At 40.7% G+C, this 27,266-nt stretch overlaps 1 protein-coding gene across 1 annotated transcript; it reads left to right on the top strand.

The window, feature by feature from the left end:
- Window positions 1-1,646: 1,646 nt before the first annotated feature.
- On the top strand, window positions 1,647-26,841 carry GHRHR (growth hormone releasing hormone receptor). Its single transcript, XM_071560630.1, has 14 exons — window positions 1,647-1,676; window positions 2,329-2,376; window positions 9,754-9,859; window positions 10,479-10,586; window positions 11,756-11,856; window positions 15,045-15,142; window positions 16,881-17,013; window positions 17,877-18,030; window positions 19,569-19,629; window positions 19,733-19,802; window positions 21,341-21,432; window positions 21,943-22,072; window positions 23,544-23,585; window positions 25,917-26,841. Exons 1-14 carry the CDS (start codon window positions 1,647-1,649, stop codon window positions 26,037-26,039), a joined length of 1,296 nt encoding a protein of 431 aa, XP_071416731.1. The 3' UTR covers window positions 26,040-26,841.
- The last annotated feature ends 425 nt before the right edge of the window (window positions 26,842-27,266 follow it).

Raw genomic sequence — 27,266 nt, 5'->3', positions numbered from 1 at the left:
TTTTGTCTTTCAGTTTTGTTTTTCTCTGAATTAGAAAAGTACCACCCTCCAAAAATTCTGTTCAGCCTGTTAAAAAATATAAATTTTTTTCCCACTGAGTGATTGTAGAAATGTCTGAGATATAAATTGAACATATAATCAAGATATAAAATATTAGTATCTTATTTTATTTAATATACATTACACAATATTTTATATTATGCATTTAATATGTTAATATATAAAGAAAATAATTTATAATATTTATATGAATTTACAAAAGACTTTTATAGAATACCTGACAGAATAAAATGGTTTTCTTACCTTTCTCTTTGTGTACTGAGAGCCCTATCATGAATTGCAGCCTCAACTTTTGTAACAAGGAGATGGAAGGGAAACCTTTTTCTCTGTAAATCAGGAAAACAAGTCCAATATCATGGATTAAACCTTTGCCCATTCCAAAACTGAAGGCAATAAGTGCACATGAGAATCCACTTCTATCTCTAGTTGTTCCTTATTAGCATGTCATTTAAAAATATAAAGAACTTGTTTTCATAATTAAGGATGAAGCAGATCCCAGAATCCCAGAATTGTTGGGTTTGGAAGGGACCTCTGGAGATCATCCAGTCCAGCACCTTTGCTAGACCACGAGAGCATGAGTTTATGTTTTCTTATTTCTGCATCTAAAAACTTCTGAGTTTTATTTATCTCCCTTAAGAGAAGCATTAAATGCAGCACTCCAGTGGCAAAGTCTGAACACATCTCCTGATGGGAGCCAAAAAACGAGGCTTCAGGTCTGTCCCAGCAGCTCCTGAATCTGGTCCCACTCCCTCCAGGAGCAACATTCCCATTGCACTGACAGCATTTCAAGGGGTACTGAGGAACTGAAGGGGAAAAAATGTTTCTAGCCTGGATCAGGGTGTTTCTAGCCTGGATCAGGTCCCTGCTCCATTTCCCTGCAGTGCCCACAAATAGCTCTGGCAGGGAAGAAGCAGCCAGAGAGAAGCTGAAAGGGGAAAGGAAAGAAGTGCTGAAGAACTGTGTGGTCAAGAAGCTGTGCCATAGACTTACTGCCAGGCTCAGAAATGTATCCCAGTGGGAAAAGAAACAGCCAAGCACACTGCTGCAAACCCCCAGCATACAAGGGCTTAAACAGATTTATCTTAATGTAATGTCAGTAAGAGTTAGTGCTCTTCATTTTGTGCTACATTTAAAAAGCTTTGGTTAAAATCTCCCCCCTCGTTTCGTCCGTGGTGTGAGAAAAATGATCATCCTCTCACACTGCAAAGAAAAATTAACTCAATTGCATGATTATGACTCTGTAGATTTTTGATCATCAGTATTAAAACAATAATTCAAGGCCCCATTTACAAAACTCCTCCAAGTTCTGGATTGCCTGAAGTTTCCCTGTTTCAAACATTCCTTTTTTCCTCTGAAACTAAACATTCATTTGTCACGTCTGCACAACAAAATCGCCTATTCTTGGAGCTGTGGTTAAATTACTTAGACCCAGCTTTCCTCCTCCTCTCCCCTCCCACACCTTTCCTCTAAATTTCAATAGTTTTAAAGAATTGTCATGGCAATAAGAGACTCTGTGAGACAATGGTAGAGACTGAAATTTCCTTTTATTTCACTATAAATTTGCCTTTGATATTAAAAACTTCACCATGTCATCTGTGCTCATGGCTCTGACCTTGGTAGCCCACAAAACCAGTCCTGGCTCTACTGTCACTTTGGACACCTCTGATTGGATTAAGAAGTCCAAGAAAAATGTCACTTGTAGCTCTTTTCTCGGTGTTGAATTCCAAGATTGTTTTTCTGGGCTTGATCCTTGGGAAATGCAAAACTGTAGCAATGCTATCTCAGAAGCTACAACTATTTAACTCAAATGGTTTACTTTTAGATTTGGAAGATCCCTGGGGTTTATGGGACAATGAAATCAGTTAGGTTTTAATTAACTAGGGGGTTTTAGGTGAATTATGAAATAATGACTTATAGTATCAAGGTTTCCTCCAGCTTTCCATCCTGACACAACTAAAATCATAGAATCACAGAATCATGGAATGGTTTAGGTTGGAAGGAACTTTAAAGCTTATCCAGTTCCAACTCCCTGCCATTGACAGGAACACCTTCCACTAGACGAGGTTGGTCAAAGTCCCATCCAGAACAATTCAACTGCAGATTTATCTATGTGTAAATGTCCTTGTAGCCACAATAATTTACCCAGAGAATCTGTGACTGCCCCACCCCTGGAAGGGTTCAAGGCCAGGTTGGTTGGAGCTCGGAATGAGATGATCTTGAAGGTCCCTTCCAACCCAAACCATTCTGTGATTCCTTGATAACGGAGAGGATCTTGCAGAGGGAGAAAAAGTGGCAGAAACAACCCAGGAGTTTCATGTAAGTTTTGGGATGCTCTTATATATGTTTGGAGGGAGTACAAACACAGGGGTGGCAGGGCTGGGAGGAGACAACAAGCTCTTGTGAAATCAGCCAGTATCTTACAAACTATGTGAGTTGGTAACACAAACTAAAACCACTGTGCAAAAAGCTGCAAGAGGAACCTTGAGACAGCTGTGAAAATGTCGGGCTCTCACCTTTGAGAGAGCCAGTGGGGGGGAAAAAAAGCTCTTTTGCTGCGTATTCAATCTCTCCTCTGCAGCTCTGCCATCCTGAAGGCAAGATGCCACCAGCTAGAAAACTTGGCAGAGGAGCTGCATGGAACAGGGAGTGTGTTGATGACGGAGGTGATGAGTGGAGAGAAGATGTAGTAATTACTGATCTCCTAAGTGCCTGCTCTGCCCAGGAGAAGTGTGGGAGCAGACTTGCAGAGGTGGTGGTGGTGTTCAAGGCTGAGAAATTTGGATAGAACTGGTAGGAAGTGAGAACTTTGTGCCTGTGGAAAACTGGTCCTTCAGATGTGCTTTTATGGTGAGACTGAGCAGCTCAAAGTTTTGTTAGTTATTGAGGAAACTTTTTTTCTTTAAATGAAAAAAATAGTCATTTGGGTGGAATAACAAAACAAAATAAAAAAAAAGGACCCAATAAGGCCATTATTTTCTTTTAGACTTGTCTTTCTCTGTAACCACAAACAGCTGGAAATTTGCACAAAACAGCCACAGTAGGAAGGAACTCATTTTAATGGAATGTCTGTGCTGCAGATTGGCTGAATAAGGCTGAAAATACAGAAAAGGCAGGTTTTCCAAAATGATCCATGGCCACCAGAGTTCCCATGTGGTGGATTTCAGCGTAAGACCCCCCTACACCAATTCCTGGAAAATGAAAACTTGTGAAATATCTTACATTGGGCTCTCTCTGTTCTCTGGTACTTTGAAGAGTGGCAAATAATGCCTTGTGTGGGTTTTATAGGCATGACTGCAGCAGCACTGAATAAGCAGACAGAATGATTCCCATGTGGTGGCTGAAATGGAAAATTCTAGTGTGGACACCAAGAGCTTATTCATAAGCAACTTCTTTTCCTATGATGCTGAAAAGGTTTTTTTAATTTCTCAATTTTCATATTTTGTAGATTTTAGGAACACAGTAGATGCAATGCTGTAGATTTTAGTGAATTAATATTTAGCAGCTTGTAGCATAAAGTCCTTCTATCTCTACCCCTGCTCTAGAACAGGCAGCTGAGATCTGCCAGCTATTTAGTCTCTTCCTCAAGGTACCTGATTAAAGCATATCAGAAGAGAACATAAACATGGAGCAGTGTGACCCAAAGCCCTGGAGAGCATCCAAGAGACCTTTGTGTGCTGAAGCAGAGGAGGTGGATGAAGACAGAGGGTCCCAACGACCTCAGCCCCAATTCAACAGGGGTGGGAACTGGGAGGGGACAGAGGTGGAACTGGACATGTGGACAGTAGTGATTGGATAGGTTATATTATAAAAGCTGTAGAACGTAGAGCTTGCTTGCGCACGTCGATGTATTCCTGGATGAGCGGGGCTGCTCATTAAAGTGCCTGCCCATTATCTTATCTCCTACAAAACTTGGCTTGGAGTCTTTTTTTTACAGACTTTTGCGGCAACACCTAATACATGGACCAAAAAAGTGCATCCCCATGAAATGGGAGATGTTGCTCCTCTGAAACGGGTCTGTTTCTGATCCACTTTCGAACACTGATTGAAGGGGCTGTAGGGGACATGATCAGTAAACCCTTTGTGGGACAGCCTAAAGACTTTTAACCTTAACAGAACTGAGACATTGCAGGAAATACAATGGATGATAAGACAAATTTCTTTTCTTAAAACTGGAATCTCTTTGGGAAGCAAAGGAGAGGAAATGTGTCCAAATGCAACAACTGGCAATGACAGCAGTGGCCACTGTAGTCTCATTAGATTTTCTAGGATAATAACAGTATTAAATATTCTTAAAACAGCTGAAAGTCCCTACTATGGTCTTACCAATGAAAGCACTTTGAGCAGCTTAAATCATATCTTCTCATAGAATCCTATTGTAGGATCTGTGTTGGAAGGGACCTTAAAGATCATCTTGTTCCAACCCCCTGCCATGGGCAGGGACACCTTCCACCAGCCCAGGTTGCTCCAAGCCCTGTCCAGCCTGACCTTGGACATTCCAGGGATGGGGCAGTCACAGCTTCTCTGGGCAACCTGTGCCAAGGCCTGCCCACCCTCACAGGGAAGAATTTCTTCACAATATTTAATCTAAACCTTCTCTCTTCCAGCTTGAAGTCATTTCCCCTCGTCCTGTCACTCCATGCTCTTGTAAAAAGTCCCTCTCCATCTTTCCTGTAGCTCCCTTCAGGTGCTGGAAGGTTGCAGTAAGTTCACCCCAAAGCCTTCTCTGGGCTCAATAAACCCTATTCTATTCAGGTTGTTCACTCAGATTGGCATGAGAGGGAATCAGCAAAACACTGGCAAATACTGGATCCTGTTGCCAGCCATTATTTTGAAGAAATGTGTCATAGTGAATTAAGATTCTGTTGGTTTAATTTCTCTTACCAGCTTTTTTTTCATAACTTTACCCACTGGAAAAGTAGATATAACATTATGGGCTGAAATTTTTCCATGTTACACCTCTGCAGGGAAATCTTTCAGTTCTTGAGAGTATTTAGACAAAAATAGGAGAGTTTCTCCATGATAAATACATTTATGAGTGTTCATTTACAATTTCTAGAGCTTTGACACTGGTGTGCAGTCAGTCTTATGATTTCTAGACATTAAATTAGACAACAGAACCTTATAAAATAGATTTTCATGTAGTTCTGAGTGAGAATGGGTGTTTTGGGAGTGGGATTCATCTGACCTGCCTTAAAGCTGAGGAAGAGATGAATGAGTTGGGTTGTACCTATTTTGACAATTTGACTAAAGGAGTTGAGCTGAGATTTAGACACTGAACTTTCAGAAGGATCAAGAAAAGTGGGAAAAATCCCTTATGAATTTTGCCTTCAAATCAATGTCCAGCAAGTAGCCAGCAGAAGTTTTTTCAGGTGCCTGTGAGTAGCATTTGATCATATATTTTGAAGTGCAGCACCAAGGTCATTACAGTCCATAAAAACACCCACACAGATCCAGTGGAGCCACATTCATTAGAATAAATGAACATTAGCACTTAGGAGATGGTGTCTCTTATGCCAGCAATGTTGTTTTAATATGGGATTAGCAACATTTAGAGCTCCTAAAACTATTTGGGTTTTAAAGAAAGAAAAAGGGGTCTTGTCTAGGAGGGTACAGGATTCCCATAATCTCGACATCAATCACTCAATTCATCCAGCCCAGTCACTGAGAATGCAGCAAAGTCAAGAAGTTGGAAAGCTTAAATCCAGCATTGTTAATATTTATTTCCCACTTCACTGTCCTGTTACGTCACTTCTGTGCAAAAGGATAAATGCTTCAAATCCACAACTGAGGGCAGAAAGAGAAGCCAAAAGCAGGTGTAAAATGCTAAGGAAGGCTAAAGAAGTGAATTCTGGCTCTTGCTTTGGAACATGAACTCTTGTGATTTATACCACTGTGCCCTGCACACCCTGAGTCTGGCAGTGCTTGTGAGTAATTGCATGGAAACAAAAAAAAAAATCTTTTACTACATTGTGTTTCAATAATTGTTTATTTCCTTCTTGGAGCAGATGGGCAGATACAGCTTCTTCTTTTCTTTATTTGTTTATTTTTTTTTAGGAGTCTCTGTTCTCTTTATTTGCCTTGGATTCCAGTTAAACAAGGCAAGATGCTGTGAAAAGTGTGAACAGCAGCAGAAGGGACACACATTGTAGGATCTTTATAGCAATTCATTTCACTGCTTTCTTATCCCACACTCACTACAGAGAACCAACAAAATTGGCAGAATTATTATGTGTGTGTGTGTGTGTGTGTGTGTGTGTGTAGGCTTTAAGACAGTGACAAGACAAAACTGGAGGAGGGCTGTTACATTAGAGTAGCAGAGTTTTGATAGAGTTTTCTTAAGTTTCAGATTATACAGTCTTATTCATTACAATTTCATCTGTTTTTGTAGGAACTTTACCATCATTTGATACCTGAGCAGCTGAGATGCTTCAGGTTAACAGATGGAAGCAGCAAAGATGTTTATAGCAGAGTCAGAAATATTTAAAGGATTAAAAAGCCCAGAGGTTTTGTTAATATTTTGATTTGGACAATGAGTAGTAAACCAACCTTCAGGATCACAGGGATGTCAGGAAAGGCTTGTTCAGACTTGGGGAATTTTGAGAGTAATCACATTTTCAACATCTTCCTTTTGTGATCTTCCTTTTCCTCTGTATTCTTTCTTCTTTCCTGGGAATCTCTTTTCTGAAGGAATATTTCAGGAGGGATGGCACACCAGATTGGGTTTTTTTTGTGAGAAAAATAAAGCACCATGAAGTGACTGAAAAGACTTTTTATTGATGTGAAGCCACAGCTTCCCCTGTATCACCTGTGTGACAAACTCCACCTCTCTGTGTGGGAGTAGATAAGTATGATTTGTAAGTAGAATATCAGGCTAATAGTTAAAAATATTACTGAAGGTCTCTGTAAGATCCTGTCCCATTTGCCTAAGAAAAACAGCACTTTCTTCTATAAAGTTGGGTTGGTTATTATATGATTATGCACTGATCAAAAAAAAGTTGATGTGTTAGTGTATAATAAAAATCTCCTTGCAGGTGCTGCATATTTTCCTATAAGAGAGGATGGGCAAAGCCCTTGGATTAGAGTATAAAATAGTCAAAAATAGCCACCCGTTTTTTTTGGTGGTGTAACTGATCATACACTTTCTCTGCAAGAGCTGAATTCAGCTTTTGTAGAGGTTTTAAAGGCTTTAAAAACTGACTGAACTTCCACAAACTGAGGGTCTGCTAGAGGCAGTCAAATGCTCTAGGGAGATGAATCTATCTGGAACACAGCCTAGGAGTGGAATAAATAGTTTTAATTTATTTTGCCTGAGTTTCTGTCATAGAAGACCTTGCTCAAGCAATGGTTAATGCTGACTTGTACATAACCTGTGACAGCATCCCTTAAGGCTGAGCTTCCTTGAAGGAACAGGCAACAATTTGAGTACCCAGGACTTGATCAGCCTCATCTTTTTATTTGAGATGCATGTGGTAAAATGTTGTCACAAGTCTGGAGACTTAGAAAGAAAAAGGATAAAAAAAGGTTTTCCTGGACTGGTGAATAAGCCAAACGAGCTTTGCTCTTGCCATGAACATTTCAGAGCAAAGAGAGTTTTGACAGGCAAGGTCTAGTAATGTCTTTTGCCAGGAGAAACAATTTAGGACAGTGCAAATGGGTACATTTCCTGCCTACTGAGGTTTTTCTGGGCACAGTTCACTGAAAGAAGAGAATTTTGTAAAATGGTTTGTCAGTAAATGGTTTTGACTGTTTATTCTACTGACTAATGAAGCTACTTTGTGCAAGAGCTGTCACACACCATGGTTAGGGAGCTTTCCAGCACTGCCACTATCCAGGGTGAATATATGGGAGGAAAGAATAGATTTTGGCATGAAAAAAGATATAAAGTGAATAAAGATTCTCAAGGCAGATGCCAATTTTCTATCATTCCACCTATCATTCCATATCTGGGTTGGTCTGATGGGCTCTCCAGGCTCCTTGTTGTTACTGAGCTGGCTGACATCCCTGAGACATCCCCCACATCAGATCTCCACCTCTTGGACCAAGGCAATGTGTGGCCTCTGCTCCGTCCCTTCACAGTGACCCTCCTCTCAGACACACCAAACCTCATTCAGCCTCGAGAGCCTTTTCATTGCTGCCTTAAACTGAGCCGTGGCCCTGCTGCCTGCAAATTTGGCAAGAAAGCCACATCCTCCTGCAAGTGCAGTAAATGGGAAGCAGATGTTCTTGAAGGGCATAAATGGCATTTTCAACTACCAGGGTCCAAACCCCAGAGAAACAAATGTTGTGCAATGAATCCAATGTTTTCCAGCAGCCTGAGAGCATCGAGTTGTTAGTCAATATGCAGTTCAAATGTTCTGCAGACCAACATGAGATTTGGGCATTAACATGGAGGGGAAACACCAGCTTATTGGAGTGGGTACAATCTGCCCTTTGAATGAACTGAAAGGCAGATATTTCTTTTCAAAATTCCCTGAATATTAATCCTGTCTGGGTGGAAGCAAACTGAGCCATATGCCAGCCATCTGTTCATCATGCAAGTCTCACCCTGAGTTCATTTTCTGTTGTGTCTCTGTGTTTTTATGTCTGTATTCACACCAGTAGGTCATGCCAGCACCAGTGGCCACAGGGCTCAGAGCTAAGTCAGTGTCTCTGATGACAACTTTTCTTCTGGGACTGGGGACAGTGGATATGGTTGGACAAGGCACATATTCCTTTCTTTGGGACACACAGACACATATTCCTGCTCATTGTCCACAGCAGCTGAGGTGTGTAACAGGCTGCTGCAGACTTTGTCCTTGGTGGCCAAGGTTCACTGGATGCCTTCAAATTATCTTCTGGTGCCCAAATAACCTCAAGTCTAAATAAGAACTAATGCACCTAAACAGCTCCTGCCATCAGAGCACCATCATACCAAACCAACAAATGCTTTGGTGCAGGGTTGTTGTTTTTTTTTCCAAAGAAAGGAGCTTTGCCTCCCACCCTTTGTAAATAAAGGCAGATGGCAGAAGTGAGAGAACATTAATTCCTTTTAGAGTGAAGAACTCTCTCAGAAGCCAATTTTGCAGTAATTGCATGTGATTTCAAGCTGGTGTTTCTTTGGAGGTTGGCAGGGGCTTGTCTATGCCCAGGTAGGCTCTGCAACCTGTCCTGCAGGAAAGGAGCCTGGCCAAGTGCAGTCTGTCTTTCTGGGAGCAGATTTAATGGTGTCTATAAAGTTAAGGAGCAAATGAGTCCTGCACTCAAAGCCAGGTCTTAGCAAAGAGGTCTTTGAGAATGAACATAGCCAGAGGAATCTTAAAAGCTTTCCAGCACAGAGGTGTAACTACCATTTCTGACATCTATATTGCCTAATGCTTTGCTATGATGTAAAGTATTAGAGCTCTACTGCCTCTGGTAGAGCTCAGCTGGGTTCACACACATCATGTGGTGTTTATGGACATGGTTTAGGGGTGGATCTGACAGCAGCTTGGATTTGGTCTTGGAGACATTTTCCAGCCTTAATTGTTCTATGATTCTCTGATCTGCTCAAAGCACTGCAATTTGTGAAGAGCCTGTGGTATCCTTTGGATAATAATCCTAAGGTAGTGTTTTATGATCTTAAAACAACCTTGTTAGCTGCAAAAGAAGGTCTGGACTTAAAGGCTGATGATCCAGCCCTCTCTTTTTAATCACCTAAACCTCTTCTTCCTGTAGGTCGCTGGAAATGTCCACCCAGAATGTGATTTTGTGACAGAGCTGAAGAAAAAGGAGGCTGAATGCCTGGAGGACCCACGAGAGCGTGGCAATGCCACACCAGCAGGTATCCATGTGTGAGGGGTGAGGAGAGGGAGAAGTGACCCACTGGCAGAGTGAGGACACAGCCAGACAGTCAATGTGTGTGTTTGAGTGCTTTACTTATTGTCCCCCATACCTGTTGTCCTGTCAGCTCTTCTTCCATCTGCTTCCATTCCTTTCAATTCTCTTTTTTTTTTTTTTAATACAGTCTTTCACATTCAAACATGAACAGTCAATTTATCTGAGTCAATCCTTGTGTCCTTGTTCTATACCTTATCCAACTGGATGCTATCATGGCATCTTGCTTGCATGTTTGTGAGGGTGTGTTGATCTTTAAAAATAGGGTAATCCTTAAGTTCTGTGAGCTGATGTTTCTTCCAAAATCACTCTCCTTCCATTTCCACAATATATTTGCATTTATTGCATTATCTCAAAACCCCACCCCAGTCTATCACAGTGGGTTTAACTAAAGTAGATTAAATAATCCTCTGGGGGTGTTTATTTCTCATAATAGGATAAAAATTGTGGCTCAACTATTTTTATAAGATATGTAAGTGGTGGAGTGGCAAAGTTTAAAAAGGTTTGGGGTTTTATTTTGTTCAAATGTAATTATGCTTAAAAATATGTTTCACCTTCTGCCTGAGGTTGCGAAAGGACTTGGGACAAATTACTGTGCTGGCCAGAGGCAGATGCTGGAGAGACTCTTGCCTTACCATGCCCAAACATCCTCTTTCACTTCATGAAGGATCCAGGTGAGGCACTATCATGGTTGTGCTCCTTCTGCTGTGTGGAAGAGCATTTGTGTGAAGTGGGGTTGAAGACAGAACGCTGCATGTTCCCACTCTCCAGCTGGATCAGAGCAACACTGCAAAGATTTTAGCAGGATTTGAGGGACCTTAGCAGTTCTTCTCATATTTTAAGTACTATCTATGGTCTGTGATGAGGCTCTGATCCAGAAGCCACTGAAATAAAGAGTCATTCCTGTGGTTTCCACGGGCTTTGGGATCAGTCTGTTGTGCGAGTTTTATATGAAGTTCATAAGGAGGTTGTCTAGGTCAGAACTTAAACATGGAGCTTTCTGAGATTTATGCTCTGATTTGTTTGGGATGAAATGAAAGGCAGAGGAATGAGTAACATGATTGCTCTTTAAGACCAAGGTTGGAGATACAAAGCAGATCTTAGTCTTTGAACTGGCATATGTGTTTGGTCAAATATAAAACTGCAAACTAATGCCTTGTGCCTGCTTGCTCTGTGGGTGAATGTGGCAAGGAACAAACTGTGAGCCCACGAGGAGGAAACCATTTTCCAGGACAGACCTGGATTTGGCAGTTCCACAAGAGAAAGAAACTGCAAAGCCCAAACTCTGCCTCACCCAACACATGCTGGTTATAAACTGGGGATAAGGACAGTCCCTTTCATCTGTGCAGATTCATTTCCTGCCATGGATTCTCGGATTTATCCTTCATCTCACTCACAAATCTTTATATGGAAATGAGCTATCCTCATAGAAGGAGCTGCTTATCCCAGCCTCTGATCCACAAGGAAAGAGCCCCAGGGGAGGTGGGAATGAGAAGGGATGTGTTCAAAGGGTGAATGCTGTGAAAAAGAGAATGATGGAGCGCTGCTTCCCAGTCTTCTCCCATGGAATTCCTGGTCCCTGATATAATTCATTCCTTATTCCTTCCCACCTCTATCCCTGTCACCTTGGTTCTCTCACTTCTTCCCATTGTTTGTCTATAGATAAAGTTTTGTATCTATGACCTGAATGTACACACACAAAGTGTCCTCCCAACTCTGTGAGATGCCAACACACTTGATCCTCTCCTCCTGGTATAACCTTTGCACCAGACAAAGGTCTTCTGGGATTTACTTTCCATATGATGTGGCTTTTCATTGGAAAAATGAAGTGCTTCTGTTTCAGCTGGGATAGTGAAAAGGAACTGCACAAGGAAAGGCTGGTCTGACCCCTTCCCTCCCTACCACGTCGCCTGCCCAGTGGAAGATGAGATTCCCCTTGAAGAAGTAAGTTCAGTTACATAAATATATGTGAGTGGTGTTCTGATTTCTTCCTATTCCTGAAGGCCACTGCAGAGGGAAACTCAGCTGAAGCTGCAATTTCTTTCTAAGTGTGGAATGCAATTCCAAATTGACTCTAGCCATTTATTTTGGAAAATAACTAAGAATTCTTTGTTATTCATATGTAAGAGTGTAATAAACACAAAGCCAGCTGCAAATTCCAAACCATCAGGAAGTTCTGTTGAGCTTGCTCACAGATATGTAACAGCTAGAGATGTACCATAAAATGTTAATAAAACATGAATGAAGACATTTTAGCAATATCAGGCAGCCAGATGAATTTGTAATATCACAGCATCAGAGTTGTGCTGCTCTAACATGGCTGTTCCAAATTCAGCAATATCTGAGGGCAAGAGGGGGATTGGATTTCTGATCCTGCATAAAATATCTAATTCAACAGGGGAAAAAAAGACTCAAAATTTAAATCTCTGTAATGCAGACTTAATATATTTCTTTAGCCAGATTTTCACAGTTGGTGATATCTAGAGGTTATAAGCTTGATCCTTAAATAATAATAAGAAAAACATAGTTTATATTATCATGGGGAGACATTTTGGCATCTTCCCAATACTTTTTGTGCTAACTGCTATAACTGTTTAACTCAACTTCCTTTCCAGCCTCTAAGCCTCAGCACCTGCTGCTCTGCATAAATAAACAAGCTGAAATGCAACTCTTCTCTTTCTTTCCTTCTTTTTTGCTTCCTTACATTGCTGGGATAAAAACAAGCTTCAGTGAGGGTAGATTTATGTCAGATATTAGAAAGAAATTCTTTCCTGGCACAGGTTGCCCAGAGAAGCTGTGGCTGCCCCATCCCTGCAAGTGACCAAGGCCAGGCTGGACAGGGCTTGGAGCAACCTGGGATGGTGGGAGGTGTCCCTGTCCATGGCACAAATTAGAGCTGGATAATTATTAAGGTCCCTTCCAGCCCATTCTGTGATGATTCTATTATTTTACCTAAAGGTAAACTCCTCAGTTGTAGGTTTATCCACGTAAGGATTTGATTATTCTCTGGGTTACTATTTGATTTGTTGCCTGTTAAGCCCAGCCTAGCACAGCTTTCATGTTTCTCATGCAGGGCTGCATCCAGACTTGCTGGCAAGCTTTGTAGCTCTGAGGAACTTCTCAGCTCTGGCTGGAATTGTGCACAGTCAGGAATTTGGATAGTCATATACTACTCACAATTCATCCAAGAGCCAAAAAAACCCCACTATGTCTGGTGTCCATATCATACAACTTCATCAATCTCAAAAAATTTTGGTACAAATCAAGGCTAATCACTACCCAGAGGATCAGGTGGGAACTTTGCAGGGATATCTCTGGGCTCTCCCCACCAACAGCATTTACACTGAGGAGAGTTCTCAGAAAGCATAATCTGTTTTATGGATAAAACTAACTTGGAATACAAAATCAGGGGGTACCTGGTGTGATCTGGCATGTAATAAATGTTCAGTCCATGGGATTAGACTGTGGATGGTCAGAAATCTGCACACAGGGGTGGAGGGTCCTCAGCACCAAATGTTTCATTCCACTAAAGCAGGAGCTGGAATTAAATGGAATTAAATGGAATGAAATCACCCTGACTGGCCCTTCCAACCCAGACCAGTCAGGGATTCCATGACCTGCACTTATTAAGGTAGATGTAGTGAGAGATCCTTTTTCTTGCTATCAGAGATCAATAAGGTGTCATCTTTCAATGCTTTTAATTGTCTTCTGAGGGTTCTTTCACCCCCTTCATTAACTAGAAAAGACACAGAATGAGAAGGAACAGGACTGTGCCAACATTTAGGCAGTTCAGTCCATGGCCAGGCTCTCACACTGCTCATTTTACACAACCTCAGCTGCTCATATTTAGGCAGCTCATTTTTAAGCACCTAAAACAAATTAAATGAGCCCTACCCTTAAATATAATGCCTGAATTACACTTAAGGCTCCAAACAAGAATCTCCCCTTCCCCTGAGTGAACTGCAGCAATGCACTGCCCAGCTGTGAAGATTTAGGGTTATAAAAACATTGAAATGGGACCCAAGAGACAGACCCTGTTAGGTTGAAGGGAAAGATTTGCAGCCAGAGCTTATTCATTCTATTTTCTGCTTCCATGTGTGATAGTGGAAGTCAAATTCTCCTCACTCAGAGATCACGTCTGATAGAGCTGCCACTTAAACTGAAGTGGGTTTTGATTGACATTCTGACTGAGTAAGAGTTGAGTTTGGCAGCAAGAAAAACAGAGGAGAAAAAAGCCAAAAAACCCCAACAGATTGAAACAATCAACCAGAACACAGTAAGAGTGAAAAGGAAGACTAGATGTCAAAATTGGAAGGAAGGAAGCAGAGAGCAGGAAAGTGAAGAAACATTGGGAAAGGCTGAGAGAATTCTGTATTCATCATGGAGCCAGCTGTCATCTGGATTAAAAAATATAAAATACAGGATGTATAAAATACAGTTTGTAAAAATGCCTATAAAATATACTATAGTATAAAATACAACACTTATAAAAATGCATAGGATTTTTAACAATACCTTTATGAAGGGAAGTTCTGGCCAGGTGGGGGTTGGTCTCTTCTCCCAGGCACTCAGCAATAGGACAAGGGGGCACGATGGGCTCAAGCTCTGCCAGGGGAAATTGAAGTTGGAGATCAGAAAAAAATTCTTTGCAGAGAGAGTGCTCAGGCATTGGAATGGGCTGCCCAGAGAGGGGGTGGATTCCCCATCCCTGGAGGTTTTTAAACCGAGCTTGGCCGTGGCACTGAGTGCCATGATCTGGTAAAGGGACTGGAGTTGGACCAAGGGTTGGACTTGATGATCTCGGAGGTCTTTTCCAACCCAATCCATTCTATGATTCTATGAAAGACTGGCTTGAGTTTTTATGGTTTATAAATCAGCTTGAAAATACCCTGATCAATACAACTTTTGGTGTCAGACTGGGCTGTATCCACACACCTATGGAATGGGGCTTTACAAAAGAAACATGACAAGTGATTTAAGTTGAGTTTTGCTGTGGAATTACAAGGGGGAAGAAAAGGCAGTCAGGGATGTGAACAGATTGGAAGCACCAAACAAAGCAAAGCTGCCAGAATCAGTAACAAACCTGTCATTTAGCTGCAAGCTATGTGACAAACAATTCTGTTCTTTCATAGCAATCCTATTTCTCTACTATAAAGATCATCTACACCGTGGGGTACAGCGTGTCCATCACCTCACTCACCATCGCTGTGACAGTTCTTATCGCTTTCAGGTAAAGGTGTCCTCTGACCTCAGTTCTTTCCACAGAATTCTTTATCTTAGACTGTAGAAGAAAACAATAGACATAACAAAACAATATAGATAGAAATCCAGAAGAAGAAAAATTAAAATTTCCGGTCATGTTGGTTTAATAATATTAAATTGAAGCTGGAAATGAAAAGTGATCAGAAAAAGCCAGTCATAAAGAGAATCAGAGCTGGGAAATAAACCCTGGCTGGCTATTGGTAAAGCTCAGCAACTCACTGATACAGAATAGCCAGCAGAAAAATTTACTTTCTTTAGCTGGAATAAGGATATATTTTTACTAACAATGTGTCCTTGCCTTTTGTGGCTTCAGAGTATTTTATATTAATAATAAGTATATACAGAAAGAACTCGATTCTGAATCAATGCTCCCATGGCATTGAATATATTACTACTAAAAGATTTATAACTAAAGACGTATTTTAAAATCAATCTCAGAATTTGGCTACATTTGGTAGGATTTCTTTCTTACTGAACTATCTGTTAGGTATTTTCAGGTATGGTTTGGAGTATCAAGAGAAAACCAGCTTATTTTATCATTTAATGTATATTTAATATTTGCTACTGTGTAGGATTTATTTTATTAATCTTTGTTTATTTCTCATATTTCTGCAAAACAACAAAAAAAAAAGGCTGGAGTTTTATTATTGTGCTGTGAGAATCAGAGTTCTCTGGGGAAAGTTTCTTGACCTCTGCTGGTTCCTAGTTCATGTCTGGAAGCCAACAGATCCATTTATTGACATCCACTCTGACCTCAGGGAAACAAAACAGCCCAAAGGAGGGGAAAGAAAGAAACAATGGACACAAAGAGATGTAGAAATTGGGAGGAAAAATTTAGAGTTAACAATGGGGCTGACACTTGAGGTCAGTAATAAAATTCTGCCACTCTCGGTGAACTTTGAGATTAGATGACCCTCAGATTACTGGAGCTGGATGGAATTCAGCCTTTAGTGGAACTCTTTGCTTATTAGCTGAAATCTTCATGGCCAAGTGAAATCATAAAGTTGAGGCTGTGTAATTCTGTATTTAATTACAGTCAAAATTTAAACTTAATTAACTCAGAATTTAAGGTGAATCAAATTGAATGTAAAGTAGATGCGCCAAATTGTTTTAAAGCCTTTTACTGCTTTCACTTAATTCATAAAAGAAACTTTGGTAAAGTTAGGAAAAAACTCTTAATTTTGGATAAGGTTGTCTGCACAGGGGTTTAATGTAATTTAACTCATCCATGGCATGTGGCATAGAAAATGTTTCTAAGAAATTTCTACTCTGTTTGAAAAACTGTCTGGATATCCCTCCCTGCTCGGTCTGGGGAGTGGTTTAACCACGGTCTGAGTTGGATCACTAAAGGTCATTCCTTAAATGCAGGTTTCTCTTGGCCCCAAAATCATGCCAACCAAAAGCCTGGCTCAGGTGGACTGAACACAAACCCAAATTTCAGGAATCTCATATTCCATAAATTTGGCAGGTCAGAAGTATCCTCAGGCCTCCATGTAACAAGGAAGGAGATGGAGATGCAGCCTGTGGCTGAATTGCTTCATGTGAGGGAGGTTTCTCTCTCTGCCTGAAAGGGTCAGTGGATGAAAATATTCTTCCTATATTTATGTTTGGAAGTACCTGAGATGAAGCAAGGGCTTATTGCTTGTTTTAATTACTCCCAGCACAAGCCAGTTGTGCTGAGAAAGTCCACTCTTCTTTTTTTCCAGGAGGCTTCGCTGTCCCAGGAATTACATCCACGTTCAGCTCTTTTTTACATTTATCTTCAAAGCTATTGCCATTTTCATTAAGGATGCTGTCCTTTTCCAAGAGGAAGGCATTGATCACTGCAGCTTCTCCACAGTAAGCACATGGAAAGCAGAATATTGTGATGCTTTTGTTTTTGCATGCCATTTTTACATGATTTCATTTTTCATGGCTCTTTTTTTTTTACACTTTTTTACTATTTACTCTTTTTTCCTTCTAGCCTGGTAAAGAAAATTATATATTTCTTGTATTCATTATGTTTTGTCTCCATAAATGTGTACTTTCTATGTTCTGAAAGCATCAACCTATGATCTACATCAAATTTAGACTTTGACATAGGGAAAATTAGTGTCATTTCACTGTTATGTTTCTATAATCTGAACCCTGAAAGTGAAGATCTCTGAGTACTTCACAGGACAGCTTTTAAAGCTGATTCTTCTGGAAATGTTGGATTTCTTGTTCTGACTAAAACTCTGATCTGTAAATCACAAAATGCTCAAGGTACTGAGCAATCAACACGCAGAAACAAATCTTGGCAATGTGGTTTTCAAGCAGAGGTTTGTGGGATGGTCCCTCCCCATTGCTCCTGGCCACACAAAATATTAGAGCTGAGCATAAGGAGAAAAATGAGCCTTCAACCTTTGTCCAAGAAGGATTAGGCAGCAAAGATACACTGAAAGCAGTGAATTTGTGGGAAAAATCACATGCTTGGGAGCCCAAATTGTATTTCTAGCATAGAGATACAGAGCAAAATACAGTGGAGATTCAAAAGGATTGTGATGGTTAAAGCCTTACTGCTCAGAAAGCCATTTTTCATGTGAAGCTCTCATTGTAAATGTGCTGTAACAGTGAGATCTTGTTCTTTGTAGAACTAAACCAGAATGACAGATGTCTACATCTGCAAATCAAACACTTGTGTCCACAAGCAATGCCTAAACTATGACTGTCCTGTTCCTTAGACTGAGTGCAAGATCTCGGTGGTTTTCTGTCACTACTTCATGATGACCAACTTCATGTGGCTGCTGGTGGAGGCTCTTTACCTGAACTGTCTACTACTCTCGTCCCTTTCTCATGGAAGAAGATACTTCTGGTGGCTTGTTCTCTTTGGCTGGGGTAAGTATGGCTTTGACATGAAATTAGTAAAAGGCAAAGTGTTAAAAAAGGCTGCTCAGCCTGGAGAAGGGAAGACTCTGGGGAGGCCTTAGAGCACCTTCCAGTACCTACAGGGGGCTTATAATTAGGCTGGTGGGGGACTTTACAAGGGCATGGAGTGATGGGAGAGGGAAGTTCAATGTGAGGGTGGGGAGGCAGCAGCACGGGTTGCCCAGGGATGTTGTGCTCTCCCCCTCCCTGGAAGTGCCCGAGGCCAGGTTGGATGGGGTTTGAGCAACGTGGTTGAGTGGAAGGTGTCTCTGCCCTTTGCAGAGATTTGGAACTGGATGATCTTCAAGGTCCCTTCCGATCCAACCCACTCCACGATTCTGTGATCCATTCCATTAAAAATATTGGATGTGGAATCTAATCTGCCTAATTACCTCACCTAGGCATTGCTTTGATTTTAGTTTCACATGCAAAATAGTGAGGAACAATCAATGTTTTTTAAAGGACAGCATTAAAGTATCAGTGAAATAAGTGGAAAATTAAGTACATGTTGGAAGTCACAGGGAGAGATCCAGTCTCAACCTTCTCCCCACCAAAATTCAACCCCCTCTAAGGAACTATTACAGACACCATAGTTAGATGAAATTTGCTCCTGTTGAGGCAGCCTGAGAATCACAGCAGGAATTTTTGTAGTCCTGATGCTGCAATGGCCCATCTTTTGGATTGAGCAATTGCAGGAATAAAGAAGATCTATCTGCTCATTAACAGGGCAGGCATGACACAGCAGCACCCCCAGTCCTTCCTGGTGTAATCTGGAATAAATCACATTGTTCAAAACTTTATGGTGACCCAGAAATCAGAAACTAAGTGGCTGCCCCCAGAAAGTTGCTGTGCAAAGAGAAAAGCAAAAAACTCCTTTATGGCAGGTGAATGCACTTGCCCAGAGGAATTTTTATGATTGGTTGAGGGAGGAAATCCGTTTGGTCCCCAAAGATTAAGGCAAGCCTGACAAATCCCCTTTGGTGTTTTAGGGAGGCTTGAACTTCCTTTTAAGGAAGGCTTGAGATGGAGTGTATCACATTCTGTGTTTGTGAAGTGCTAATAGTACTATTATTCTGAGGTTTGGTAAGTGCAATTCCTAAATATATTTTCATGCAAAAAGTACCTTTGTCACATAAACCTGGGGTTTAAAGAGCTCTCTGCATCCAAGTCCCAACTTCAGGTGAGTTGTGTTCACCTCAGCAGGAGGTTGTACGTTCATTCCTCCGGGACAGACCTGTCTCATGTGCAAAGGAGCTTCTGTGTCCCTTTACACGTCCCCACTGGTGCCTGACACCAGCCAATGGCAGAACTCCCTTCATTCCATCCTCGGAATCAGCAGATTTCCCTTTAAGTTCATATTATGAGTTTAAAACCATTCCTGTTTTATGAACAGACCAGAAAGGGTAACTCAAGCTCTTGAAATGAGTGATCTGTATCGTTACAGCAGAGTTTCAGTGGATTAATTGATTAAACTGGACAACCCCAATTTTTGTTTAAATGTCTGACAGGTTTTCCAACACTTTTCACCCTTATCTGGATCTTGGCAAAATTCTACTTTGAAGACACGGCGTAAGTAATTGTTTCCTACATTATTCTCTCTTATTGGATCATATTTTTAATTGATCTCAGTGATTACATGCATAAAACTTTTTCTAAACTTACTGTTTTGCAGATGCTGGGATATTAATGAAGGCTCTCCTTACTGGTGGCTAATCAAAGGACCTATTATCATTTCTGTGGGGGTAGGTGCTTCTGAGTTTGCCAACATTAATTAGAAGAAAAAAGGCTTTTAAATTAAAATCTGGTCACTCTTTGATGAGATGTAAGAAGAGGAATGATAACATTTCTAGTATTAACTTGCTTACATACAAAGCAAATTTAAAAGGGGCAGAGACCTGACACCCCTACAAAGCAAATGTTCTTCAAACAAATATAGAATCATCAGTTTAGCTTAAATTAATAGGCAGTGAGTGGCTAAACCATCTTTATACTATTTGAAAAAAAATTTTAGCATTAATCCTCAGAACCAGCCATAAATTTTAACAGAAACTTTCAAGGTCAGGAGGTTTCTGTTCACAGCTGATCACAGTGGTAATAACTCTTGAGCCTGACATTTACTGGACAAACTGATGGGCCTTGAATGATTATCATATATTATTACTCCCACATGTCATTAAACCCAAGAAGTGATTGAGAAAGCAGCTACTGGACCTTAGGGCCAACTATTAAAAGCTCAATTTATCTGGAGGACAGATGCACAAAAATGAGAATGGTTTGGGTTGGAAGGGACTTAAAGATACACACAAATAATGTGAATAAAGAATTTCAAGCTGAGTTCTGGTCATGGTTCAATAAGTTGTTTGTTGCACTTCCTTCTACTTCCATTATTTCCCCCCTTCTAACACCCACATCTGAAGTCAAGGGTTTGCAGTGGTGGAATGGACACAAAGCAGCACTGGTGGACAAAATGAGATCAGACCTTCTGGTGAGAAGAGAACATTCTTATGCAAAATGAAGAATTCGGCCTCACCTAAAGAAGAGCTGGTGTGCACAGACACATGAAAACACACAGGGAGAATCTCTCTGGTGGTGGGGAACTGAGCAACCTTCCAGACTTTGGATAAAGCTGTGCCAAACTGCACTTGCAGAAAATTTGATGTGCAAGTTAGGCTTGACCCTAGCTAGCTTTGGAGTGAGCTGATGCTCCTCAGAGACTCCTTCGGCGTCAACAGAGAGAAATATGCACTTTTGGCATCTGATTTAAAATAAATGTCTGCTTTGGGAAGGAGATGAGTCGTCCCCAACTCCACCTGAGGCTCTGCTGAGGTCTCCACTGCTGGCAAAGACAGAGCAGGGTGATGAGCTGAGATGGAGATACCTCATTGTAGAGCTATTTAGTCAGATGAGTTCCAATAACAATATCTAAAGAGATCAGCAAAAAGCCATCTAAGAAGAAATTCCAACTGATATGAGCTACAAAAATAAAAGAGTCACACAAGTTATTGATGACAGCACTTTGTTTAACAAAGTCAGATTCTCAAGTTTTCATCTCCAGCCAATTCTTTAAGAAGGAATGCAACTTATTTAGATACTCGAATGCTGCCAATAGGAATAATATTAATAACCTTACACTGATCTCATTGAAATGGCACAAATTACATTATAACTGAAATAAAAAATAAATACATTTTTTTAAAAAGCCCAGATTTTCATTTCAAAGTTTTACATCAAATATTAACCTTTTCTTTTTCTTCCCCTCTCCACCAAATATTGTGAACAGGTCAATTTTGTCTTATTTATCAACATCATCAGAATTTTGCTGAAAAAACTAGACCCCAGACAAATCAACTTCAATAACTCTTCTCAGTACAGGTAGGGTATGGAATATTTTTTATAAATAAATTCTTTTAATAATAAAAACTTTTAATTTTGAAATGGAGAAGCACTTGTTCAGTGTCAGAGGATCAATTTAAATGGCATTAAATTTTAGAAATTCATAACTTTATCCCATTCTCAAGGAAATAAGCCAAAAGATGAACCTCAATTCACCTAATACTGGTCAGCATAATATATTCAGGTCAGTTCAGATGTCTGCCTTTCAATTGAAATCAATGGGGAGACAAGAAAACCATTAATTGAATCTGCATTAGGTGTCTAATTTAGGGCAGGATAAATTATCCTCTGTAGTTGCCTTTTCCTATATCAGAACTATAGAGGGAGTCAGCATATTTCTATGTCATATATATATTAAAAACATAAAAATATAAAATTATAAATATATATATAAAGGGTTTTTTAACTTTAGTACCATGCCATACTTTGTGCATTAGTCTTTATTCAGGGAAATAATATTGCCTTCCTTCTTCTCCTGTCCTGTGCCAGGCGTCTCTCAAGGGCAACTCTGCTTCTAATTCCATTATTTGGAACCCATTATATCGTCTTCAACTTCCTCCCAGCATACACCAGCCTGGGGGTTCGGCTCTACTTGGAGCTCTGCATTGGATCTTTTCAGGTAAAGTCACCACAGAGGCTTCAATTCCTTCTTAGCAATTTTTCTAATTTAATCCTTTTGTCCACAGGACAGGTAGGGTTGCACGAAAAAATCACTGGATCCCCAAACCAGTGTCTCCTCGCCGAGTTCCTGGTTCTCTGCTGGGTTACAGTCCCTGATGATGTGTCCTCCATCCTACCTGGCTTTAGGCTTGACTGGAAAGTTGCAGTTTGCAAATACAAGGCCAAGGCTTTCAGATAAGTGTGTAGATTGGGTGGGAAATCTTTGCTACCTGTACTAGTCCTCACACCTTCCCTGACTTCACCAACAAGCTGATTTGGGCTGTTGTTCAATAATCCAGAGGTAATTGAAGCTGTAGGTCCAGCCCCCTCACTAATTTTTTGGCAAAGGATAAATTGATAAGCAAACATAACCACAGAATAGTGCCTGGGGCAGGTACCAGCCCCACACAGAGTTCTGTCCTGAGCAATACCACATGAGTTTCCCTCCTGCAAAATATTTGGTGGATGCCCCAAACTGCCCTGAATTGGCACACAGGGCATGAAGAGATCGAGGAGTTTGGTGCCAACCAGAACAGCTCCTGGGGCTGCTTTGACAAGCCTCTCAGGTCATTTGGCTCCAGGAGTCATGAGCCAGGCAACACCCAACTACCCTTTGCTTCCCTCCCTCTCCGTGTGCTGCTCCTCAGGGTGTCCAAGAAGCAGATATGGGAATCCCACCAAACCTCCCAAGGAACATCTCTCCCCCAAAACAGCTGCATGCCATTGTTTGCCAGTGAGAACCACCAAAAATCCAGTTGCTGGGCTGGTTGAATCCTCTGGAAGGCTGAATTCATTGTTTCCATCCTGTCCAGTAGACCCTGCCCACCTTGATCCCAGCCCTCTGCACAGGGAGAGGACTTCCATTGAGTTAATGAACAGTTTAATGAATAAGTTAATGAATAAAAGGGTGAGGAGTTCAGCTGGTATCTGGTCATGTGGGTCCTTTGACCTCCTAGGAATGTCCTGGGTTTATCTCAGTTCAGAATTTTAACAGATTCAATAGGCAGGAACTTGATCTCATCTGATACACTGTAAGGACTTTGAATTTGACTGGAAAGCTGTAGGAGCTCCATCCATGGATCTCCTTCTCAAGTCTGTTTCCTTTCTGAATTATTGTGTGCAAAGAATTAGTTTTTGGCTGAAAAATGGACTATACATTTGTAAGTGTGTGGTGGGAGAACTTCAATTGCCACATAATCCCATCATCTGCTCTTGTGAATTCACATCATTTTACTGGCTTTGATGAAATGCCACTAACTGGGTGTTTATGGGCTGTTCAGCTTTATTGGAGACACAGAAAGTGTCTTTCAGTTTACAGCAATCCTCCCACCTCATTAATTCACACAAACAGCACCTTCATGAAGTCAGGTAATGAAAAGGCTTTTTCAAACCGTGTTAACATTCAAAACTTTTTCTCTGATCTTTTTCAGGGCTTTATTGTAGCAGTTCTCTACTGTTTCCTGAACCAAGAGGTAAGGAAATTATATCCTCTACAACAGCACTTCCATTGGGAAACATAAAATCAGTTTCTTACAATCAGATCTTTCAGTTTCTCAGCATTCTCTGTGGACACGGGAATCAATGTCGATAAATTTCAATTATCTCCATGGGAATGAAGCCATCTAGTGGAGAAACAAACCTTTACTACTTTTCTATCCATCAAATATTTTTTATTCTTTCTTCATATTTTTGTCCAAAAGCAGGGCTTGGATGTCCCTTGTTAGGTCTTGATGTGAAAACACAAACTGCTGTAGTGATGCAGAAAGATCTCCATCCACTAAAGGTCTATGATTAAATCAGAATTAAAATTTATGCTGACTTCCCAATAATTAAATATTATTTTTTCAGCATTTTTCTTATGCTTCTGAAGATTTTCAGTATTTCTTTTAGTTGATAAATCTGTTTGTATAGAGTACATAATTTGGAATTTTACTGTAGATGGGACAGGAATAATTCCATTTATCAGAGTATCCACATCCATTTCTATGGTCTAAATGTTGTGATAAGAATGAGTCTTAAACGAATTATGCAGGAAACATAAGTTTATTCTCCATATTTTAGAATATGTTGACACTCTGGAATTTCCTCTTCTCCTCTGACTCCAGGGTAGCTGAGGTAACTATTTTAGGGTATAACTGGGATTCACTTTCAGATTGCACTAAGACTTGACCTGCAGCTCCTAAAAGGGAGACTCCTGTGCCATAAATGCCCTCCCTCCCCACAAAGAGCATCCCCTGGAGTGTCAAAGGTGTGTTTCAATCCCTCCCTGGACTATATTGACTAAATCTTCATTTTCTAAGTTTAAAGTCTGGGGCTTATTAAGCTTTCAAATAGTATTTAATCATCTACAGGTGTCGTGGTCCAGAATTCCTGAATTTTATCAGAAATTTCTGAAATATGAAATCAAATATTTTCAAATATCTTAACACTTCTTAGCATTTTGTTTGAGTTAATGGCTATAAATTATTGTCTATACTGTCTATATGTCTGTGAATTATTGACTATACTGTCATTAGTCTGTGATCCTCATCCCTTCTAACTGCAGACCACAGCTTTACATTCAGCCTGACATTCCAGAGACACACAGCCCTTCAATTTAGAAATTTCCTTCCTATGAAACATCTGAGAAGGCACAATTTCAACAGGACTCAGGTTTTAGGGACTGGTCTGGACCCACTCTGTGTTTCCGTGGACATGCTGATACCTGACATAAAGAGCAGTCACAACAGAAAGCAAATGTCTCCTGAGAGCTGCTGGCTTTCCCCTCATCATAAACATCAAAGCAGAATGATTTCTCAGCCACAAATTGGTTAAGAAACTTGCTGCAGATGATGTTGTTCTAGAAGCAGATGGAAACAAGACAACACCCCTTAGCAACTGAGGAAGAGCAGGCAGGGTGGAGTAAATATGTTTAATTGTGTAGGTGACAATGGTGAGACCATGAGTAGAATAAATTTTCAAAGGGTTATTTTAAAAAAGGGGGAGAAGATTAAAAAAATAAATGCTGAGAAAATATTCTAGTTGTGGAGAGCATATTTTACAGCTCGAGTTAGAGAACTCAGTCATGGTGTTGATAGACCTTCCAGTGCAGTAGAGGAAGGTGGACTGAGTGCCACAGGGTAGAAATTGAAACCAGGTAAGTTAAAAATGGAATTGAGACTTTTTTTCCCCTTTATTTAATTGTGTGACAGCTGTAATAATTAGCTTTGGATGCTGGGCCCAAAGTCATCAAGCAGGAACACAGAACTGGGTGGGCTCACACAGAATCATAGAATGGTTGGGTTGGCAGGGATCTTAAAGATCATCTTGTTCCATCCCATGCCATGGGCAGGGACACCTCCCACTAGCCCAGGTTGCTCCAAGTGTCCAGTCTGGCCTTGGACACTTCCAGGGATGGGACAGCCACAGGTCCTCTGGGCAACCTGTGCCTAAACAATTTCTTTGTAAAATACCAAATCCACTCTCTCAGTTTAAAGCCATTTTCCCTTGTCCTATCACTCAATAAAATATGTCCCTAACTCTTGAAAGGAAGAGGGGGGTCCATTTACCATTGTCAGCATGGGAGGCCAACTCTGAGCCTGCCACACCAGTTTTCATCAGTGCAGAAAGATGACCATGCTGAGACAGGTCAGATGAAACTGGAGGATCCTACTGTTCTCTGTCAGCTAGAAAGGCAAATACTTGGACTGAAGTGTCAAAAACCTTTATTCTTCTCCAGCCACTGTTCCTGTCTTGCCTCTGTCCCACTGCTCTGCTCCCAAGGAGTATTTAACCACAAAATATCTTTCTGCTTTGTTTTTGAGGTGCAAACAGAAATTGGCCGGAGGTGGCGCGGTAAGAGACATGGACTTGTGCCAGTGTGGAGGAGGACAAGATGGACTGTGCCATCCAGCTCTGGAGTAAAAATGACCACTTCTGTGTGCTGAAGATGGTCTCAGGATGTGGAGCAATCACATATAAAAGCCTGGTTAGGGAAAAAAATCCCTCACAAAACAACAAATAAACAAACCCCCCAAGAAATGCAATGATTGCAGTTTACACTGAGCAAATAGGAGGAGGTTCCACTTCTACAGCAGTTTGCCCATGGGACAAACATTGTAGTGACAGATTAAACACTGACTGGCCTTCTGAACACAAAATAACCTTTTCATCAGTACACTCTGCATCACAGCAAACACACAAATCACCTACTGTGGTTCACTTCTATGCTTTCATTGATAAACATATAGAGTAAAGTGCCCAGGGAATGGACACCAGGAGTACCCTCCAGCTCTGGAAACTGGAATTCAATCCTCATGCAATGGGACCTGGACTCTACTCAGCTTGTTCAAGCTTTGCTCCTTGGTTTGATTCAGCAAACATGGAAATAAGAAGCCAAACTTGTTGCTGAACTGCAACACAATGGCTAAAAATGTCCTCTTAAGTTGCCTATTTATATTGTCTCTTTAGTAGCAAAAAAGATTCAAAGTTCCCCCCCAAAAACCCAAACTGCTCCCATGCTCTGATGTTACTTCAATAGCTGCAGTTTAGAATATTTCTGATAATCAAGAAGCCAAAGTGGAGACACTGGGAAGGCCAAGGCTCCATGTGATAACCATTCAGGAATAACTGCTCTTTGCAAGGAATTTAATAAGGAAAACTAACTTTTGCACAGAAAGAGAGTGAGGCCTTTGATAGACAGACAAGGAGAGTTCTAGGGATATTGCCAAGTATTTTCCTACCCATGATTGTTTTTGCTCTCCAGTGTTGTAAAACATTCAGAAGCTTGAAAATAAACTTGTATTCCCTGTGTTTGTGTTTGTGAGGGGGGGGTTTATTTTTATTTCTTTGGTTGGTTAGTTTAGTTTGTTGTTTGTTTGTTGTTTTTTTTCCACAGTGGTTATTGTAGCTTGTAGATTAATGGATCAATGAACCTCTTTGGTGGGAACATCAGGGATTGGAAAGGAGTGAAGAAAGCTACACTGTGCCAGCTAGTGAGGATATTACATCAAGACACTTTTACCCTGCTCTTCTGAACCTTTCAGGGAGCTGCCAAGACTAAATAGCAGGAGTCATAACAGAGAAAAATAAACTTGCTTTTCTTTTTCCTTTCCTTTTACATAGAAAGAAGCCTAGAGGGCATAACTTTCCACTTCTTCGAGTGGTCTGTAATT

This window comes from Pithys albifrons, chromosome 7, assembly GCF_047495875.1.
Source record: "Pithys albifrons albifrons isolate INPA30051 chromosome 7, PitAlb_v1, whole genome shotgun sequence".
NCBI classification, from domain to species: domain Eukaryota; kingdom Metazoa; phylum Chordata; class Aves; order Passeriformes; family Thamnophilidae; genus Pithys; species Pithys albifrons.
The sequence above is the reverse complement of the archived record's forward strand: the minus strand, read 5'-3'. Positions and strand labels throughout refer to the sequence as shown.